The 23,924-nt window shown below is 34.5% G+C and overlaps 1 protein-coding gene and 1 long non-coding RNA gene across 10 annotated transcripts in view; one reads left to right on the top strand and one right to left on the bottom strand.

Moving 5' to 3' along the window:
• LOC310722228 overlaps nucleotides 1-23,924 on the top strand; it is a 439,622-nt gene that overhangs the window by 37,314 nt on the left and 378,384 nt on the right. The window lies entirely within an intron of this gene.
• The window catches only part of dock3 (dedicator of cytokinesis 3), a 232,888-nt gene that overhangs the window by 180,193 nt on the left and 28,771 nt on the right, over nucleotides 1-23,924 (bottom strand). For all 9 annotated transcript variants that reach the window (XR_014532300.1, XM_083534341.1, XM_083534349.1 and 6 more), the window contains exon 2: nucleotides 3,944-4,027. Coding sequence is in view for 8 of the 9 variants with exons in the window: in XM_083534341.1 (XP_083390467.1) it covers nucleotides 3,944-4,027 (84 nt within the window). In the remaining variant the exon portion in view is untranslated. The remainder of the gene's footprint in view (nucleotides 1-3,943; nucleotides 4,028-23,924) is intronic.

Here is a 23,924-nt window from a genome sequence, read left to right as displayed (position 1 = left end):
CAATAGAGCGGCTACAAGAACGGCATGAAATATTCATAAGCGGGTGGCTGAATGGTATGCACCTGTGGCCATCTGTCCCAAAATGTAGATGCTACACCTGCTGTGTTAATTGTCCACAGTCCATCTTTGTTAACATTGATAGCACATGGCTTGTGACTGGTAGGAAATTATCCTGAAATTAAGTGTATCCCCATCAACTAGGTTTGTGCAAAAAAATTTGACCTCTTTACACGATCTCATGTCTGAATACTTGCAGTAATCTGGTTATATTACACGGGACATTCTAAAACCTTTCAGACCATTTTGTCACATTTTGTTATGTTGCTGAAAAGCTTGACATTTATTTTTCCACAACAATCTACACTACATTACCCATAATGGCAAAGCAAAACAAAAAAAGATTTGCGATGTATTAGAAATATAAAAATGAAAAACATAAGTTCTCAGACCCCTCACTATAGTACTTGAAATTTACCTCAGGCAAAGATATGGCGAAGACTACAAAGAAAATTCTCTTGCACTAAAAGCTCTCAAAATTTTTTTAGCCTTCATAATTTTTAAATAGGAGAAGTTTGGAACAACCCGGACTCTACCCACAAGTGGCCCCAAGACCAAACTGAGCAATCAGGTGGGAATAAGCTCTGTTGTGTATGTCTATTTTATGCTAAAGACAGAAAGACTGACTACTACAGAAATCCCAAGAATTGAATTATATGTTGCATGCAAAGTGTTTTGTTCAGAACAAAAATAAAGTATTAATACTAGCATGCTAACTGTGTCATGGTTAATGAACATTAGCTATGTTGCCAAAGCTGAAAAACATCCCCCTTGAACTTTTATTCACTCTCAGTTGGTTAAACGCTTCTATAGTTTCTAACACTTTCCAATGCTATTTCAGAAAACTAGTGCTGTTGTGGAGATGCACATTAGCTGGCAGCAAGAACTTTTAGTGATTATCACAAAACCGTGATGAACGACGGCTAACAGCGCAACTGAGACAAGTGTGACTGACACCTGATGAAATGTGTCGTCTTTTTCCCAACAGCGTTTCAGCAAAAGGACTTCTGCTGTCAAGTCTCGGCTGTTATTTGCAGTTCCAATAGTGGCAGATCTATCACAAAGTGTGGCCATCTATTTTCTCACCATTTCAGGACCTGAGGGATGATGCATGCTTTTTCTGTTTATGTCTTTGGCTGTTTACTTTTACGCTTTTTACAGGAAACCAGAAACTCTGTGAAAAACTTTTAGAAAAGGCTAAAATATCGGAATGATTTTTACAGCAGGAAGCTGCACGGACTGATCCATATGAGTCTAATCCATAAATAAATGGACAGTAACTGTCTGCCTTCCCACATAGATGATTACAAATGGAAAAGAAAAAGAAAATTTCCTCTCAGAGTAGTTCAGCCACCTAGCCATCCTGTGTCATAACAATGCCAGATTTGTCTAAAAATGTTTCGATTTTCCATGCATCCATTACTTTTAGAAGCATAGAGCAGCAGGGAAATAATCGATTTACACAGTGAACTGCTTACCCCTGCAATCAGAGCCCAGATTGTTCCATATTATGTGCTTATCTCACCTACTGACCCAGAGCTTATCCATCAAACTGCAAGCACTTTTTTTTATTCATTTAGCCATAAACTACTTACTTTCAGTATAATGAAACATCTCACAGTGTGGTCAATTTTAGTGTCACTTTTTCATGATTTCCAAATTACATTTTTATTTAATTTAATCTGCAGATTTGCTTCTTTGCTTGATTTCACACTTCATATATTAAGTACTATTATAACATTTATGAATTGTCTTGCTTTTTTTCTTCTTCTTCGATTTGTCTGAAGGCTATGCAAACTTTTGCATTTAATAGTACTTGAATAATGAACATAGAAAAGGATATTATATGGCCATATATTATAGTATATATTCACTCCTCATTCGAGTTCAAACTACTTTTATGTACATATCTTTATATTTTTATGCAGTGATAGAACTGCAATTTTTTACTTATTCATTCTTTAATAAGACAGTAATAACATTCAATACAATGTAGTACATTTGCAGCAACACAGGATACACGAACATAATATGGGACATTATGCTTTAAAAGACTAATATAACAAACTGAATGCAACAGTACTGGTTTATCTTTTTTTGGATAACATTTAGATCATGTGGTATTTAAAGTGGTATCAAAAAGTTTTTTTTAATGACTGGGATTTAAGTGAAGTTAAAGTAAAGTATATGAAGGAACATACATTTTATACAAACATATATTTTGCTCATTCAAAATCAGAGCATACCTATATCAAGAATATGAAACTGTATTATAAATGTAAAACATTATCATTATTGTCACAATTACAGGAATTTGAATTAAACTATATTATAGGAGATCAGCAGGTGAGAACTAAGCAGGGAAGAGAGATTCTGAAATCATTAGTCAGGCCATTGGACAAGGAAAACCATTTTCACCAGTCCGATGATTTGGTTGCCAACTAAGCACACACGCACATGCACTGTATGTGTGTGTGTGTGTGTGTGTGTGTGTGTGTGTGTGTGTGTGTGTGTGTGTGTGTGTGTGTGTGTGTGTGTATCTATACATTTGGGGTTTTATCCCACATTTAAAACCATATACAAGATATATTCAGGACAGACATTGTTTTAAAAAAATCTAATAGAATGTTTTTTAGAAGAATGAAAGATAACACAGCAACAATCTGGCAACTCAATCTAAAGGGGGTTATCCAAAAAGCACATGATTTTCATTTTCAGGTGTCCACACACTTTTGGCCATACAGGGTACGTATGCACTACACACTAGTTTACTGTCAACCACAAAAATAAAACCAATGTATAATGATCACATATGTGAAAGGAAAAGAAAATGTTGGAAGTGTAAAAGTAGTGCACTGACTGCAACATATTTCTCTCCCAATTACGAGGCAACACATCACTGAAAGGCATCCTGGACTGCAAGCTACAAGTTCCAGGGCCATCGCTCATCCTGGGCCTGGAGGCCCTCAAATGTCAGACTGAAGCCATGAACAATGGCAGCAGACCAGAACGAGCGTTCTTTATGACTGACCTTTAAGCACCAACATACGGCCACAGACCCGTGTTGCTTTCGAAAAGCCCAAAGGGGCATAAAACCTACAGTTGTATATCCTTTATATTTTTACTCTTTATCTCCAATGACACTGAAAAAAATTACCTGTACTTATTTTACAACAATTTGTCAACTTTAAAAAATATATATTATTATTAGTATATTATATTATAACAAGATTGTCCCCGTGATTGTCCTACAACTTTAAAAATAACTGTAAATGGTTAAAAAAAAAAATAACTTTTTAATAAAATTAAAAATAGGACATGTATGTAGGACATTCACAGAACAAGATCGTTCCAGAATTTAGTTTGACATGTTACAGAGAGAAACCGCAAAGCCATCCATCAATCTCAATCCATCCATCCATCCATCCATCCATCTATCCATCCATCTAAATTCATCCATCCATCCATCCATCCAAAAGGGTTTTGTGTCAGAGACTGTAAAGTTTAACTTTTGACTCTTGCAAAGTGTCTTCTTCCAAAAATAAGATTGTTTGCACAAAAAAACACCACTTTACCAGCAATTACAAATTTCTTAGTTTGGATTGTTATGTAGATCTACTTAAGCTGTTCATATAAAACATGCCAGTTATATTTGTAATTTGCTTGCAGCCTAAAATCAGTCCTAATCGTGCTGTTATAGGAAATTAAACACTGCTTAAATTTACATTGTTTATAGTACAGACTCTTAGAGATTATATATCGAAACATTTGCTTAATTCTGTATGACAGTAGATCTTAGACATTTCTTAGAACAGAATCTACTGCACTTCCAAACAGTACACTAAACAAAAGTTTTTTTCTTTCTGGTGGTACGAGACTAGCTTACCTTCACACTTCTCCAGGATCTGAACAGTTTCTCCAATCTCTAGAATCAGGCCATGAGCCAGAGAGCCACGGAAGCTGCAGATCACTGAGGTAGGAGAGAAGAGACGGAAATAGAAAAGAATTAGACATAAATGCTATGATGTACTGAACACAGGGATTTAATGATCTCACAATTATAAATTGCAGTTTATCACAAATATGAATGTAGTAATTTGATATTATAGAATTACTTTTTCTACTTTTTCTAATGGTACTTTTTTATTATATAGCAGTTATATGAAATAAGTCATATAGACTATAGAACACAATGACAAAAGGTCTACAAACAGTTTATTGGAGATATTCATACAAATAGTCACAGGCAAACACTTATTCAATCTTAAAGGAATTGCACAAACCCGAGGTGGGCAGAGCTCTTTTTATTTTTTTTATTTCTTAATTATTTCTTATTTTTTTTCATTTTGACAATAAAAATGATCAGGATCATAGAGAAATTACATCTGGACTAATGCAGCATGTAGGAATTATCTTGCAGATAAGAATATAATTAATACATAAATGGTTTGCTGTAAAAGGATTTCTGGTTCTTTTTTTTTGCCCCACAAGTTTATTAGCACTGCAATGGGATTTTTTATAAGTGCTCATTTATTGAAAAACATAGCTGGGTCTATATCTGCACTACAGTCCCTCATTTTCGAACGCTCAACTATCCTGTGAATCAACAACTTTGGAATTACTCTGGACTGCCAGATTGGGTTTTCCCAGATTCTTTCTAAAACTATAAAAAAATGCCCGAAAGCTGACGTTATCCAGGAGCAACATTCTAATACGTGTGTATGTGCATGTCTCAACATCTCATTCACAGAAACTTCACATAAATTAAAAAAAATTATAAAAATAAAAATAAAAAATATTCGTATTCGTATTCGTAAAAAAAAAAAAATATTTTAGGATTATTATTAATTATTAATATTTAGTATTATTTTAATAAAAAAAAATTGTCGTCTAGTTCAATGAGACATTTGGCAGAACAAGACTTAATGATGTGCTGTTTTGGAAAATAATCAGCTGTGATTCATATCGTTGCCATTTACACCAATCTGATTATTGTCTGTAACTGCACACCCCTGTGGGTTTTCTTATTTCCTTATGTGTTTCCTGCAGTTATGTACAGTATATTACCTGATAATCTGTTTACTTCACAATTTAACTTTGCCAAACTTGTTAAATTGCATCTGTAGCTCGCTCTGTCCTACAGCCATCTTGTGAACATTTGGTGAAACTGTGTACCTTCTCAAATCTGACTCACTTTGGAAATAAATGATCTAAACATTTATATAAAAATAATAATATTAAATATGAATGAAGAATATTTAAAGCTATTCTAATCAAGACAATAGTCAGTTGCTGTTTCATCACCATTAATGCCAGTTTCAGCATTGTGTCTCCAGGAAAGAGCCAAGTGGTTTGGATTTAAATGAGATTAAATCAAACAGCAAGTCTTTTGTTTAGTAATCCTACTTAATGCCTTTTTCATTAGAGCATTTAGATTTAGCAGACAGGGGGTACTGTCTTTATCTCGTTCATTTAGTTGTATTGATGACATCGTGTGATTTGTAATTCGGGCCACAAACGCTTTTGGTTTAATATTTAATGTTTGTTTGGAAGTGCTGCAGTAATTTCCAAGAAAAACACTGAAAGAGGTTCTGATGGGAATCTGTAAATAATTAAAAACAGCATTAAAAGTGCCTTTTTTCAACAAGAGGTCTACTTTAAACATTCTGTAGCCGGACCGAACTATAAAGCCTTCAGAGTGACGTTGTTATATTGCCGTTTATAATGTGGAAATTAGGTACCAATAAAAAGGCTGCACTGCACTGGAACACAGCAATGAACCCAGTGAGCCATTAGTGACTTACTGTATATAAACACTTGTAAATAATAAATAAATAAAAAATATTCTTGCAATTCTCAGCTCAAACCATTACACTGTCGAGCAACTGATACAAATCAGATTTTATCCTCCCATCTAATCCCACAACTAGCCAGCAGTGGGCAGGGTGGCTGTTTATAGAAGCAAAGAGGAGGGTCAAAATTAACAGCATGGTTTGAGAAATTATTGCATTTCAATTATGGAAAATAGATCATCAAATTAGTATTCATTACAGAATTCAGGAGCAGCAGTGACCATGATGGCACAAGGAAACCGTGCTCGTTCTCTGGGGACCCCAATTTTTTATGTCTTCATCAGATGTTCATCAAGGGCTGTAAGCCTTTTAGATTTCAAGCCTTTCTTTTTAATACTACAACCTATTGCATCTTGCTACCATGGTAATAGTGGTTGAACTAGAGTTAACTGGATTAAAACACACACACACACACACACACACACACACACACACACACACACACACACACAGAATGTCAAAGTCACCACAGTGCATCCGGAAAGTATTCACAGAGCTTCGCTTTTTCCACAATTTGTTGTTACAGCCTTATTTCAAAATGGAAAAAATTCAAAATTTTCAAAAAATACCTAATGACAACTTCAAAGAAGTTTATTTTTTAATCTTTGCCAATGTATTAAAAATAATAAAAAAAAAAAATGTGCATGTGTTAAAAAAAAGAAATTTACATTTACATTTTGGAATAAGGCTATAACATTACAAAATTATTATTATTTTTTTTTTTTTTATACACTATGGCCCCAAATCACAGTTGCAATTTTTCCTTTGGGGAACTGCCAGTGCCATCATAATGCTCCACTATATTCCCACTGTAGCAAAGTAAAGCAAAGTTGTTCGATGATCATCTGTTGAGGAAATCATAGTCACTTGCTCTCAACTCAACTTCTAAATTCCCTGACAGCCACTGTGTGTATAAACATAACCCAGATTAAAAAATGCTATAAAACATAAAATGCACAGCATTGTTTAAAATACAGTTAGGAATGCTTGCGCTTGTCCTTTTTTGCCCATGTGTTTTTGTGTGTTTTTACAACTGCTTTAATTTTGGCTTTGGTTCTGTCCTAAAACCTGTTATATCAATGGTTTGCTTCTCTAATGTGTGCACCTGTTTTGTGTTTAGCACTTAACTAGTTAGTCTATTATATCCTGCTGTTTCTGTAGTTTTTTGCAAAGTTATTTTTTTGTCATTCACTTGTTTCTCACCATCACTCACTGCATTTTATATGAAGAAAAACCTGAACCAATGATCCAGCGTTTGTGCTTCAATTGTTGAGCTACATTTACATTTGCAGTATGTTTTCTATTTAAACGTAGGTTGTGTTTAAATTGGACATGTATTTTATGATGTCTCGTATTATCTTTCATGAACATATTATCTTTGCTCAACAGCCAGCAACAAGTATACAACTAAATAATCCTAAAACAATTACAATAATTTCATTGGACAAAACCCAGTCTGATGATATAACCTTCTTTGGTTTGTTGTGTTCTGCTGGGAAATCAGTTTGCTCTCTGTTTTTGGTGTTGAAATTGATTTATAATAGCATATACTTGAATTAATTGTAATTAATTAGAAAGACCTCCAAACTTTTGTAGTTGTTTTTCTAGTGTTTTGTTTTTCTGACTACTTTTTTTTCTTTTTTTTTTGTTTAGCCTTGCTTTTTTACATTTCTTGGTCATTTTTTATTTTTATTTTATTTTTTATATTGGTTTGTTTTGAAGTTTGCTAGTTTTTTTAATTATTATTATTATTCTTATCCTGTTCTCCAGTGACTGATTCTGTTATTAAAATTGTACTAAATCTGTACAACACTAGATGGCAGCCTGATTAATGCCCATTAGAAAATCTCAACCTCTCTGCCATGCCAAGTCTCTACAGAAGAGTATGCTCTCTCTCTCTCTCTCTCTCTCTCTCTCTCTCTCTCTCTCTCTCTCTCACACACACACACACACACACACACACACACACACACACACACACACACACACACACACTCACACACAAACCTTTTAAGCCTATCTATTAACATCAAACTGAGTTTTGTCTGCTGTTTAATAACTAAAAAAATAAAAGTGCACAAGCGTCACAATGACTTCATATCGTTAGTGATAAATATACTACTCCAGTGAATCTTTCGCTTACATTTACAGCCTAAGACTGCATAAACGTACACATCGAGAGTAAGTGTGCTCTAAAATGCGAAAGGAACTAAATGTATGTGCTATTGATTTAAAAGTATGTGTAGCAGAAGGCTTATGGAAGCTAAACTGAAAAATGTTCATTGCAAATTATTTAGATTAAATGTGCACATTTATGTATGACTATGACTATAGACAGGATATTATTTTCTCATTTTTTTTCTGTTCTAACATTTACTAATACACATTTGAGGCAATTAAATGCTTAAAAAGAAATTAAATATACTACACATACGGAATCGATAACATACTCGGTAAAACAAGTGTATGACCTGCTTTAGAGTCAAAATTATGTTTTTTCCTCCTTAAAACAATTTGGCACAAACTTACCAGAGTAAAGGAAAATTAGATGAATTTTAAAAGTGTTTTAACTGAACTTTGGTGATTTGTTCAAGGAATGACCATAAAATAAAGAAATAAGACAAGATAGCAGATATTAAAGATAAAGTAGGTAGATATTGGACATTAGTTTTAGTGCTCATCTGAAGACTATTTAAATGAAATATTTGAAGTTTTATGAAGAAGAGTTGATGCTTAACACCCTTTAACAGTTGAAGGATGAGGGGGAAATTTGCCTGCTGATACTGATCTGAAACTAGGGGCTGGGTTTAGACATTACTTAGATAGGTAGTAAAACGTTTACATTATATTCCAAATACATTATATGATATTTTTCCCATGTTTTCATATTATCTACTGTGAATAACTGAAACAGAAAAAAGAAAGATTTGCCTAAATACTTTAAATACCTAAATACTTCAAACTGCCAGTTATCAACTCCCCCAATTAAGAAACCTGACCTTGACCTTCAGCTGTCCAACTATAGCCTAATATCAAACCTCCCCTTTATCTCCAAGATTCTAGAAAAGGCTGTAGCACGGCAGTTATGCTCACATCTACTGTACTTAGGAATAACATTTTTGAAACGTATCAGTCAGCATGTAGGCCTTATCATAGCACAGAGACGGTGCTAGTTAAAGTGGTAAATGACCTGTTATTGGCCTCTAATCAGGGTTTTGTCTCTTTACTTGTTTTCCTCAACTTTTGATCATCCTATCCTTCTTGCTAAACTAGAGACTGTTGTTGGAATAGAGGGAACAGATCTCTCCTAGCTTAGGTCTTATCTGACTGATCAGTTTGTTGATGTAAATGGTGAGTTCTCCACACTCTCTGAGGTAGATTTTTCTTAGGTACAAGAGCAGATCTGTAGGATCGTGTATAGAGTGTTTGCTGAACTGGGATATTTGAATACTTTCATCCCCTCACTTTTACGTGCTTACTCAGGTTTGTTGATGGTGGTGTGGTGGGCCGTCTCTTATCCCAGAGATCCCTCATGTCTGTGTTACCTTCTGGCTCTCCCTTTTACTTATGCTGCTATAGCGAGTCTTGCCGGAGTCCCCAACTGCTCAGTGTCCTTAACTTTTATACAAAAATAAGAAAAACTAATAATCCATATCCTTCTCTCTCTATCTTTCTCTCTCTATCTCTTTCTCTCTCCCTCTCCGTCAGTGGAGTTAAACATGATTCTGAGGTTCCAGTGACCACAGTTCCTGCCCCTCTCCTCTCCTCTGATCTGCCCACTTCGTCCTGGCATGCCTCTGGATAGTGTTTTCTTTGATTGGAGGCTACTCTGTGCAGCTGGGGACGGTTTCTCATCAACGCCCTGGGGATCCATAAAATTACAGAGTAAGAACAGTAGCTTTGAGGATTTGGATTTGGACTGTAGTTAATGTCAACAGTCTGCTACACTGACTCAGGACTACAGTTTGCATCGGATCACCATCATTGCACACCTCAACATGGTTTATTTGTAATAAATGGACATTCGGTGCCACCCAGATGAGGATGGGTTTCCTCTTGAGTTTCGAGTTTCCTCTCAAGGTTTCTTCCTTATACCATCTCGGGGAGTTTTTCCTTGCGACAGACGCCACCGGCTCGCTCATCAGGGACGAACTTACACATAAAGAACATCTTATTCATTTTTTATCACCACATTATTTGTGTAAAGCTGCTTTAAGAGTTCATTGTTAAAAGCGCTATACAAATAAAAATGTCAGCGAAGGATTCATTGCGACTCACAGGTGGCATTGTTGCCTACAAACACGGTTGCCATTCACAATCTGCTTTGCAGCCTATAGCCATGGCCGTCATGGACTACAACACCCCACACACACAAACTCTCACATGACACAGTCACCACCAAACTGACCACACACAACTAGACTCAATTACACTCCCACACACCTATACTTTCTAAACACACTATGATGCTATTCTTGACTTATCAAGACTATTATGTTTATTAATACTAGATTCTTGTTGTTGTTTTATTTCTTCATTCTTGATTTTTGTTCCTATCTACCCCAGTCTGTTTTCTCATGGACCATTTTGACTATGTATCTTGTATTTGTCTAGCGATATGGACTTTATGAGAGTGTCAGGATCTTCCGTTTCCGCGGTGTGCACTTCCGGGTCGGCGGCCATCTTGCCGTTTTTTCCCGCGCCTCTCGGTATTTAAGGACACCCGAGAATTTAGCTCGGGCCAGATTATTTTACCGGCTCCCTAGCCCCTGAGATTACTCTTGCCACCCTGCCTGATCCTGATCCTGATCCTGACACCTCTTCTGCCCTACCTCTGGTTTTTAACTCTGGACTGGTTTTTGGTTTGTGTTTCTGCCCTCCCTGTATTGCTCAGTTTGCTGGCTTTGTTTTTTTGGACTTTGTTTTCGGTTTTGTTTTTGTCCTTCCTGCATCGCCCTGTTTGCCTGTGTTTTCGACCCTGGACTGTTGTTTGATTTTGTTTTTGCCTTTGCCCCAATGCTCTGTTTACTTTTTATTAAAGCCTGTTTTCTCTATACCCCTGTGACATCCTGCATTTGGGTCCTTCCAGTCACTCTCCAGTCACCCGTGTTGTTCCTGCACCAACAACAGAGTGATCTAATCATTACAGAAATAAATTTTAATTGCTAGTAAATTTGATGAATATTAAAAGCACTTAATTGTCTGAAATGCTTTAAGATTATGTAAAGAAAATGTACAGTATCTCCATAGCACAGGGACAAAAATTATCCACTTAAATAATTTCTGGGTATACTCTTGTTTACTCCCAACTGGTTGTTTTAAACCCATAGGGATTATGCTGTAATCCTGGTGTGAAAACACAATAAATAGATACCAAATGCACAATATTGAATTCTCCACCTAATATTGCAATTGTGTATCATTAAATAGAAGAGTTGCTATATTTGTAGCACAATTTATAAAAACACACTTGTAACTATTGCCTGAAAGTACAGTAAATGTAGAAGAAATGAGAATAACCAACTTCAGATTGATATCATGAATTTTCCTGGATAAGAGTGTCAATGCTTGGCACCGCATGTGGTCTTTACTTTCTAAAAATAAATCTCTGCATTTACGTTTTTCCTTACATTTTTCTTAGTATCAGGACAAAGTAAAAATGATCTGGTCCTTGTCCAATCTTAAAATTAGTTAAGTACAACCTTAGATAAACATCACGTCAAGTCAAGTTCATTTCTATAGCGCTTTTCACAACAGACATTGTCTCAGAGCAGCTTTACAGAATTTTAAGAGTAAAGGTGAACGATGTGTATTTATCCCTGATGAGCAGCCATGGTGACTGTGGCAAGGAAAAACTCTTTTAGTTAGAGTTTTCATATTCAGAATGTATAGTATATTTTGGTATGCATATTTAGTAGTATATTTGATGTAATATTAAGTAAATGTTGGTTTACATATTTGTCCTCAGACCAGTTCAGAGTAAATAACAAATGCAATGCTAATAAGCCATGATGTTTTCATTCTGCTAGAATGTCCAATGGCTGTGCATTGAAAAAAATGTGGAATTATGAAAGCTCTGGCTCATAACTGGCGCACCCTTCTCTTCTCTGTGTGTGTGTGTGTGTGTGTGTGTGTGTGTGTGTGTGTGTGTGTGTGTGTGTGTGTGTGTGTGTGTGTAAAGGAAAACCAATTGCTTTGTGAATGAAATATATGTTGGCCAGTAAGCATGCTCCGTCATGGTTAATGCCCCAACTCGATATAGCAGACTGAAAAGCAGACGAGTACAAAGCAATAGCCACAGACTAATGAAATAAGTTGTTGCAAAAGTATCATCTAGATATGCTGGCAAAATGTTGTATTCTGTCTGCCATGCAAAGTAAAACTGAAATGATGCACACGTTATGTTATGCATATGTTTACGCTCTAGTATATGATGTATAGTTATATCCAAAAACTGTAGATGAATCTACTCAATCATTTGCAAGGGTTAAAAATTAGGACAGCATGGTAGTAAATATTTCTCATTATACATGGATATCAAATGTACTTTTATTTTATTTGAAAATCTAACCTAGTCCTAACTAGTGGCAACATATACACTGTAAGGCTAAAGGTTTATGGAGAGCTGACTTAAACAATTGTCTGTCCTTTTTTTAAAAACGAAATGAGTTTGTCTCCCTGTGATAATATCCTTCACCCTTATCAAAAGGCTTTTCACAAGATTTTCAAATGAGCATTAGTAAGGTCTGGGGTGCAGTCAGCATTCTAATTCAGCGCAAATGTGTTCAATGGGGTAGAGGGCAGGACTATACAATATAACATATAATATTTTAAGTAACAACCTCGTAAAGATTAAATTCTTACTTATAGGTTATACTGTGTATATGGAACTTTTATTATGCACATTACTGAAGGTCAGGTATTTTGCTAATACTTTTTAAGTCAAGTAAAATCAAGTTTATTTCTATAGCGCTTTTCACAACGGACATTGTCTCAAAGCAGCTTTACAGAATTTAAGAGTTAAATCAACAAAGGGAAAACCGAACCTAAGCTGCCAGATAAACACAGAGTTAATTAATCCACTGCCACAAATAGAGACAAACACATCCACATTTAGCCCTGCTTTAACTGTCACAAGAAAACATCCTTGATGCTTACCACTCCATAACATTGCAAAAATCTACCATTATTTAAATTCTTAGGGGTGTTGGTCTGGAATAGAAGAACTTAAAAACATTATCAGGAACAAGGGATTTCTCTAAGAAACCTAAAAGGGCTGCAATCTATAAATCTGTATTTGTCTAGATTGCCAACCAATGAAAAGTTTTCACTCTAGCAAAGCGATGATATCTATTTACTAGTCATAGGCCAAACTCCAACCTCTGGCCTGAGCAAGACTGTCATGACAGGGATGTTAAAATATGTTGCCATGGCTCTTTGCTGGTTGATTCTGAGGGGGAAAAAAACATTGACGAAACCTTCAACCAGAAGGTCATTTTGAGTATACTTCAGAACAAAGAGCCTGACCAAGGCATGGAGGGTGTTTTAGGGTGAAGTAGGCTAAAGCAGTTTAAAGGGGTTGAAAACTTTAAGTTCAGCCTGGCTGTTTTGTTCAGTGCCCTTAAATATGACACTTCTTTTTCTTTACAGCTCTTGTTATTTCTCAAAAGAAATCTACATCAAACACTGGTTGCAATATTTAGATACAAGTGACAGGTTTTTACGTGTTTTCTTTAGATTACATTTTTACCCATCTGAACATAGAACAATTAAGAAATCAAACAGACCAATTTTACAATATTTTAAATGAAATTTAGTTATGATAGATCAATGCTATCTTTCTGAAATGCCACTGGAATCTGAGTGACTGATGGCAGGCATGTTTTTTTGTACTGAAGTGATAATTAAAGTTACAGATTATAAGAATGATGCACTCATGAAAGCTTTCATGCTTCCCAAGCAATTAGATCGCCATGTAAAATAATAGTGCTAGAACAAATTTCAGCTCAGTCCGTATGAGGTTCTGATTTTAGCACTCTCCCAATGTATGATTATTCCCCAAATTTCCCACCAAGTTTCATTTACACACATCCAAGCAATCATAAGTTACAGCTAATTGGATGAATGAACAAAATTAATAAACATTCTGTTAATTAATTATGTGAATTATAATATATTTATTATATTCAAATTATATATAATATAAATTAAGCCCTATTCATTGACCAAGTTTTCTGCATGGTTTGTTTTAAGAGGAATAAAAAGCCCGTTTGAGCACCTTGTGCTTGGACCCCTAAAAACAAATAATTGAATTTTAACATCTTAACAGTCAGAAGATTTATTAATTAATTTACTGTGATAGCAGCTCTGTCAATATTCATAGATTTATATTAATCGTCTGTCAAAGCATGCCCTATCATATTTTATTCCTTACTTAAATTTATCTCACCTATCAGACCATTTTTATGTTAAATACACCACTGAAACAACAATCAGGGCACTTATTTTCAGCATGTAGTTCGAGCACACACAAAATTCGGAACATGAAATTACTACTAAGCAATAAAAATAAAAAACCAGAAAGCAAAAATGTAATTTTTGGATATTGTTCTATGCCAAATACAACAATTGTAACAGGAAAGATGTGAATGAAGTGAACTTAATTCAATTAAATTCACTCAACTAAACCACACTGTGACACTTATCAACTATTACTTACATAAACATTATTACAGCAATCTGGCAATTTCATATCAGGTCAGACCCCAAAAATGCAGCTGTGTGTAAAAAGTAAAAAAAAATTTTAATGTACAAGACAAATTACAAGACATGCCAATTTTTTATGTGTAGGAAGTCTGCAATTTTACATCAAAATATGATGTTATCGCTCAATAATTTAACAAATAATTCATAGGCAGATAAGGCAATAAGCATATATATATATATATATATATATATATATATATATATATATATATATATATATATATATATATATATATATTATATCAGGAATGATTGACAGCTCTGGCCCCTTTTCCAAATCTCCTGTAATGTTTCAGCTGGTATTCTCATCTCCACTGATATTCCCGCATGAAAAGAAGCATTGTTGATTTCTATCACAGTAATTGGAGAAGGTTTTGAGTTCATTCAAGTGAAACACGATCTACCAAGATAAAAAAAAAAAAAAAACTGGGCTGCATGAGGGGAAAAAAATTGTTAATATGCCTGCATTATAGCATATGTTATCAATGTTGGCTGTAACATCTAACGTGTGGTTGCCCAATAGGCTGATAGGATTAAATGGGGAGAATTATGATTTATTATGTCATATTTAATAATCATTAATTGTGTAAGGATTTAAAAATGTTATATGTTGTGCTATATACATAAGAGTACAGTTGGTTTTGGTTGTTTTATTTGGTAAATATGGTACAAGGCTGCTTTATCAATTATGTTCTGGTTCCGGTTGCTTTTTTTTTTTTTTTCAGTCAATGCTGATATTGTCTGGGAAGGGATTGTTTAGGGATTAAAAAAAAAAGAAAAATTCCGCTGGAGTTTCTTTTTTTAATGTTTGGATAAAGAAAGGACGTCGTGAATAAATTTGTGTTGCGTTGAAGGTTTTAATTTCGCTTCTTTTATATTTCTTATTTTTAATAAAAAATGGCAATTTTTTTGTGATTTTTAGGCTTCAAGAGGCTTTAAGTCTGGATTCTATTAGAGAGATAATTAGCAAACCGACCAACCAACAGCTTGAGTGTACAACCCAATACTATGAAGCCTTTTTAACAAGATGCTGTGGTCAACTGTGTTAAAAACCTTAAGGAAAAAGAGCTGAACATGTCTTTTTACAGTCTAAAGCTTCAAAACTGTCATTGGTCTGTTTTGCAGCAGCATCAGCCACAGGAATAGTACTGTGTTTTTTCCAGAGACCAGACAGAAAAACAGACAATACAATGTTCCTTTCCATAAATTGCTTCAGTTTTTTTTTATCATGATATACAGGTAGCTACTTTGTTATTCATAATTGAAGAATCCTCACCTTTGAAGTGTGGGAGAATTAGGTTCAGGAAACATTTTCTGAGTTTAGAAATATATTATTATCTCTAAATATGTTAACACTTGTGGACAAAAATAACTTATGGGCTTCTTTATGCAAGTCAATGGAAGAAAAAAAAGAACACACAGGCTATAATAGTTCTTAGAATGCTGTATTTTCTTGGTTTCCTTTTCTGTCTTTGACAAGAAACTTCATGAAACATTTACAGAGCTCTATCCAGCAACAACATGCCACTTTATCAGTACTGTTCCACCCTGGCTCTCCAAGAAGCAGCCGAACGTGCTTTATTGCACAGGGATGGTAAACCCTTTAGTTTTTTAGTGCTCGCTGTGGACAAATGTATTTATCACATACAAATGTTGTCTTGATGTGGAAAGTACGTTTGGACAACCTTTTTTTTTTTTTAAACCATGATTTCTAAAGTTTGAGCACTTCTGCTCTTTACTTCCACCATTTCAGTTTGGAAAAGGCTAAAGTAAATCCATTCACTCATGAAAATGAGAGTCCTGGATGTCCAACAACATTCCAGCAATGTACTAAAAAAATAATAATTTGGTGGGGAAAAAAAGCTGAAAGTTTAATTTAAGTGAAAAGCAGTGTTTGATGTGAGAGTCGGGAGAGTAGGGGGAAAGTATTAAATATGTGGGATGAGATTCAGAAAAGAGGAGTTTCTGATGGCCAGGCATGGCAGAGCAAGCTTCCGTCTCTTATATGCTAGTGTTACTGAATGACCAAAGGCAATATACTGTATTTTCAGCCACTTTATCAGTATCAATACAAAAATCTATAGTGTGATGTGGAAATCTTTGAAGAAAGATTTTAATTGATCTAAAAATGATGTTTCGAATACAAATATGATAATATACCCTGATATATTTTTTTCCTGTAACATTTAAAGATCTCATTAAAATGCAAAAATATGGTTGAGGCAGTGCTAGATAACTGTGCTCACACAAAATATTTCACTTAGGGTGTACTCACTTTTGTTGCCAGCTATTTTGACAATAATGGCTGTATGTTGAGTTATTTTCCGAGGACAGTAAATCTGTACTGCTGTACAAGCTGCATATTGACTTCTATGAAATAGTTTCATTTCTATATTATTGTCCCTTGAGAAGATCTCCTAAAATAGTTGCTGAAATGTGAGGGGTGTACTCACTTTTGTGAGATACTGCAACATGCATTAAAACAAAATGTAGGCCAAATTAAAAATTCTGAAATATATGTATTTCACTCAAGGTTTATATTTTACATATTAAAAAGTATTTAATATTCAATAAAGAAAAGAATGCAAATAAAAAGAGAACCATCTGTTCTACTGGTTGGAGAATTATGGAAACACTGTATACACATTTATACTGTCAAGCATGCAATAAATATTTGCTGATAATACATAACACATTACAAGAAACCCTTATATGGTATCGAGTGTTTCCTTTTACATGCACATTAATCATGCACAGTCTATGACAGGAACATTGAGAGAACCCCAATGGTAAGTGAGTCAAAAGCAGGACACACACAGGTTTAAGTTAAATATAGACCAAAAATGGGTTGGCTTACATTATTTCACAATGGAATGGTAATACACAATCGAAGATGCTTAGACAAACGACTAAGCGGTGTGGTTATATGCAGCTGTGGACGGCACTTTGCTTCAGGGTCCTGCTGCAGTCAGTTAATCAGATCAACTTACTGACCTGAATAAATTGTGCTAAGCTGCTTCAAAAATAAAAACATTTCAGCCCATATTTAATGAGGTACGTATAAACACTGATCTTCTTCGGAACACCTTAATACTACTCAAGATTCAATGTGACTCCATCATTTATAATCTCAATTATAAATGTCTCACTTCCATAAATCACTGTCACACACTATCTGTATGGCCATTTCATTTTTTTTTACTTAAAATAAATAAATAAATAAAACAAGATGCAACTGCTTAAACTATGCAAATACTTGTCTATAGTGGCGGTCAAAACACAGACAGAGAAAGACTTAAATAGAGATAATCTATAATAATAAAATGTGATCATCAAAGATTAAGTCAAATAAAAGAACATGTTTTTTATTAAGATCAAGGGTATAAGTAGTATAAGTAGTATATCAAGGGTATAAGTAGACATACTTAAAATAGTCAAACATTCGTAGAAAAGGTGAACATAGCAAGGCATTACATTTCTTACAATACAAAGAGGAGACAGGACTGAAATAGAATTAAAATGCAAGCATGAACAAATGTGTTCATAAAGTAGAAGGACAATAAGAAATGATGACATCACTATCCATCACTATAGCAATTCTGCTTTGTCTGTTAAAAAAAAAGGTTTCGAGATTTTTTCCTCACTTTTTTTCCTTATTGTGTGAAAACCAAAACCAGAATGAGAAGAATATTTAACTCATTGATCTCTAGTGCAATGATATATTTAATTAAAAAAAAAATTATTCTGGTTCAGCAGAACATCATCTATGTCAATAATTTTGCTAATGAAATTACAGGATATGTCATGCTATACAGCTTATCAACAAATAAAGAAGTCCATTTCTTTTGGAGAAAATTTTATATACCCATTTTCTTTTAAAATGCATCTTATAGGATTTGAATTTTACTCAGACCTTGTTTAAAGATCTATAATTATTCAGTAGTATGGTTTAGATAAAGATAATAATAATAATAACAATACATTAGATTACATATTCCCATTGATAATACCAGTGGTGGGCTATCAGGGTCAGCAAAGACTTCTCTGCTGGCCTAAACACTATCAGAAGCACTGACCTACATCTACAATCTAAATTCTAATATTTGTTCCAAGAAATTTTATTAATTTATTTCCAACAGTTTATTCTCCTCATTTCGTAGCATTTCTTTTAGCTGTACTGCTTCCAGTACGTGTATGTGGATGTTAGATTTTTTGTTCAATCAGATTTAAGCCTTTATGTGCTGCCATGTCGATATTATCTGCCCAGGGCCTTCGTAGTCAGCTGGCCAATGTACCTTAAACTATATAAGCAATGGGTCTGTTTCTTTACACAATCAGATTTCCTCACAGACAATAATGTCAGCATTTTTCCATCCTCTGATTGGTTGTTCAGAGGGAAACCGTTACAGCCAAGACTAGCGATCAGCACACATCAATACATTTAAGTTAGAATTTTTTACACCCACAATATCTGAATTTCATTATAGATTATCATAATACATAATTGCAGAATCATCCATATACATTTAATATGCACATTGCTCAGAAACTGCAGTTATTTTGGCAGAGGAAAAAAATTCAGCAGATTAATATCCTGTTTTTTTGTTTGTTGTAGCGGAGGCACACCATGATAAATGAAACAACATGCATGCGTGATTGAAAGTTTTTCCTCTTTCCCCTTTTCATTTTATTTAATATAGTGATGTTTTGGGGGGTTGTATTCACTGTAATTCCTATCAACATGCCTCAAGAAGGAAATGCCACAATTACAGCATGAAGCATTTCAAAAGGAGGTACTTTCCACAAGCAATTAAGGCTCTGAATAGAACCTCTAATCAGCCATAATCTCCTTTATCTCAGTTTTGTGGACACATATCCACTAACATCCACTATTTGGACACAAGTATTAGTACACTGTCCCTGAATTTCCTGCCATTTGTGGCTCTTTCCTAAATTGTTACCACAAAGTTGAAGGCACACAATTGTATAGGATGTCTGTGGATGTGGTAACATTAAAATTTCAGTTCACTTGATATGCAAGACCTGAACCTGTTCCAGGTTTGTGTACAAAGCAAGCTTCATGAAGGTATGGATTACCTGGTTACAGTAGAAGATATTGTGTGGCCTACTATCAAGATCTGAGCTCAACCCTATTAAACACCTCTGGGATGAATTGAAATGTTGGCTGTACCCCAGGCCTCCTCACCACATCAGTACCTGACTTTATTAACGTCCTTCTGACCAATCTCCACAAGCACACTTCAAGATCTCCTAAAACATCTTCCCAGAAGAGTAAAGGTTATTATGACAGCAAATAGGTATAATGTGGAATGGTATGTTTAAAAAACACATATGAATCTTATGATCAGGTGTCAACAAACTCTATCAGTCCATATAGAGTATCATGCATTCCAGCAGCACAAGCATACTTCATACAAATCTGTGTTAAGGTGGAATTTGCCTCGTAAGCATTTCCTGACTAAACAACACTGTGCTTCTCCTTTGTGTCACTGATTTCCCAGCTGGAGGGAGGGTGAAGAAGGGCAAAAAGTCAGAGAGAAGCTGTTTTTCTCCTGCATAATAAGAGCTATTGATTTACCTGTAAGGTTCTTGGTTGAGCTGCCTGTATGAGCTGATCTATGGAGGGCCTGGGGGTCTGTCTACATATATAGACTCCAGGTAGTAACTGCAGTGTATTTAAGTAATTAATGTAGATGAGCTTATTTGTGACAAATCCTCTTAGGCTAAAGACATTTATTTGGCAGATTATTTTTACTCTACCTAAATAAGATGTCTTATATGCTTAATTTTTCATTTGCCTTTATGATTATGATGAAGTTGATATGTTAAAGTATTGTTTGTGAATGTTAAAATACTATACTTTTCTAGGTTTGCATGTATTTCCTAGATTTTACGCATTTGCTTTTAAATTTTAAGCTTTCACATGGCCACTGCAGATTTTTGCAATTTCCCCACTGTGGGACGAATAAAGGTATATCTTAAACCAAAACCTGGGTGCAATTGAGATCATATAGTTGTTCTCTTAAAAACAAGTGCAATACCAGCTTTAAAAAAAAAAGCTTACCCTCCCATATTCACTGTATTCACCAGTCATTATTCTGGTTTTCACTGAGTAATATAATTATTAGTTTACCATTTGTCTAGTCTTTGTCTTGTGTACTCTGGTGTGTTTCACAGCAAAGATTTTTGTGGCTATGTAATGTTTCTAGCTTCCATTCTTTAGTCTCAAACTTTGCCTCATTCCTAGTTCCTTTTTATATAATATAATATAATATAATATAATATAATATAATATAATATAATATAATATAATATAATATAATATAATATAATATAACATATATTATAATTTTCTTATTCAAAGATTTTAGTTTTTTTTTCTTATCTTAACATCAAACAGAGTTATAATAATAAAAGCCAGATATAAGCATACCTCAATGCTTATATCTATTTGTAAAATTTCAGTTGCTGTACACTCACGAATGTGGTGCTACAGAAAAAAATTAATAGAAAAGTTCAAGAATATAATCTAATCCTTATTATGTCATAAATAATATAATAAATAGAAACATCTTACATCCCACACAAACCTTCAGGGCTTCACTCAGTGTGAGTTGAGAGCAAATGTCAAGCAATAATATTTTCTGCTAACAAAACTGAATAATACACATCATATCTAACTTTCGTCCTCACTAACCCTGATCTCTCTGCCTGTGTCTAAAATGACTGGAATACAATCTAACCCTTTACAACTTGGATAGAATGGTGGATAAGTAATACTTTTTTTTTTAACAGAGAAACTGGGTGTGAAGTTAGAATATACCCTGGTTGTGATGTATATATATATATACACACACACACACACACACACACACACACACACACACACACACACACACACACACACACACACACACACTTCATAAACTCATTCACACCAGAGGGCAATTTAGAGACACTACTTCACCTACTGGCAAGCTTATGGGAAAATGAGAGGAAACCAGGGGGAACCAGGGATGAAACCCATATGGACACAGGGTGACCATATGAAACAAACAAATAAGATAAAATTAGATTAAATAAGTGTGTATCTTTGACAATGCAGAATTTTAAAACAATTGCATATGCATATTCATAACAATAACATAACAATATGCATAACCCTATGTCAAATTTCAATCATGAATCATGATTTTGAAGTATCTCCCAAATACACTGTTTAATATTACTTGTAACAATCCTTCACTAAAATAGGTTTATAAAATAAAAGTTGGCTAAAGGCATGTGAGACAATAACACATAACATGGTAAACATATACAGTAGTTAAGTTTTATTGTGTAGTTACAAAACAATCAGTTAGATTTTAAACCTAATATGAATTTTACTAATAAATATGAGATTGGTTACAGTTCTCATATAGCACATCCACATATCTGTAGAGAACAGTAGCACAGCACGCAGATAAATACAGTGGAACCTCGATACTCAAAACCTTGACACTCACAACCTCGATAGTTCGCAACTTTTCATTTGGAAAAGGACCAAGAGCAACTCGCGAAAAATCTCATAGGCCGTGAGAAGCCGTGAGTCGCTCAAAAAGTCCAGAGTAACTTTTCAGAACAGAGTTTGTACTAATAAATTACATAATTATTATTATTGTATTATTCATTTTAAGTAGTAAATAAAATATTGATGACAAGTAATTTTTGTTGAGTTTACAGTGCATGTACAATTCCTCTTGAAAAAGAAACCATCAAAAGGAGAAGGGGTCATAGAACGTAACCCCTGGTAATATACAGAGGCTACTTACAAAGATGTCAGCCAAGTTACTATTAATAAATGTTCTTCTCATTCTGCTTTTTATAGCTTTTTAATATTTAGTCACTATAATCAGTCTTGAATGATTAAGGATTTAAGGACAGCCCCAAAAAAGTAGTTTGGGTCAATGAATGACTGGGGATAGTTGTATGAAAGGAACTTTAGCTGAATCTTTTCATGGTGAGAGAGTGGCGATTTCAATAAACATCACTGCTAATGTACACTGCCTTATAATATTGATGAGTTTACAGCAAAAATTATAATAAATCTGAATTAAATAGAAGGTCAGAAGATTTACTTTAAGTTGAAGGTCTTTCTAATTAGCAAATTTGTATTATTGTTGAACATTGTGTAGAATACACTGTCATATCTGTGCTTTTTTGTGTTTAATGAATGCTTAAAGTATTAAAGTGGACTTAGTTGGTACAACAATAGTCTTTGCTGTAACTGCTATGTCTAGTCTGGCATTGGACAAAGCCATGTTTTTGTGCCAATCTGTCACTTGGCACAGAGTATAGGAGCGTAGTATAGTGTAAAGCAAACAAGTGTGCCAGTATTATGTCATTCTCACGCTTCTGCAGTTCATAGTAATACCAGCTACCGATGTGGCGAATTAAAATCCTCGATTACTGTCGAACATCTTGCCTTTGTGTTAAAAGGTGGAGTGTTAGAAATCTCTGAGTGCATGACACAATTGAACAGAACGATGAGGGATGAACGTGTGTTTTTGTGATTAACACAATAAGTGGTGAATCATTTGCCTGTAAGGTTATTCGTTTAGAGGTACTTAGCCAGCAGGTCGTGAACAATTGTAATCATTTGTAAATAACCCTTTTGATAGCGGCAGTCAAAATGTCACTTTGTAATGATGTCAAACTGATTAAATTAATGTTGTATTACTCATATACTTCAAATTAATCGAACATGCCCCATCTGAATAATTAGTTAATGATATAATTGCAATGGGTCTTTAATTAGTTCCTTTGGATTGGTTATCTCTACCGTAAAGTATAATAGTATAATTGCAATAAGATGTAAAACAGCCAGCTGGGTAAGGACTCAGGATACGTACAACAAAGCCTCAATGCATGCTAGGTCATGTGACAAGGAAAGCGCATAAAGAGTAGGAGCATGGATATTTATTAAACTGTGACAGAAATCCAATGTTCTCCGCCATGCTCTTTAATGAAACTGTGGCGTGCCTAAAACCAACAAAACAGCAATATTAGGTCAGCGCTAAGAGTCCGGCAGCCACCATCATATGACCTAGAGCAAATAATAGAGACAAATAAGGACAACAAGACTCTGATCTGAAATGCCACCTATAATAAAGTCCTGGAGGAGAAAATGAGTACAATGGAATGCAAAAAAAAAAATCCTACTAAGAATGAAAATTAACTTTTGAGTCT

Source organism: Silurus aristotelis, assembly GCF_946808225.1.
Source record: "Silurus aristotelis genome assembly, chromosome: 28".
Lineage (NCBI taxonomy): Eukaryota > Metazoa > Chordata > Actinopteri > Siluriformes > Siluridae > Silurus > Silurus aristotelis.
This window is presented reverse-complemented; position numbering and strand designations above follow the sequence as displayed.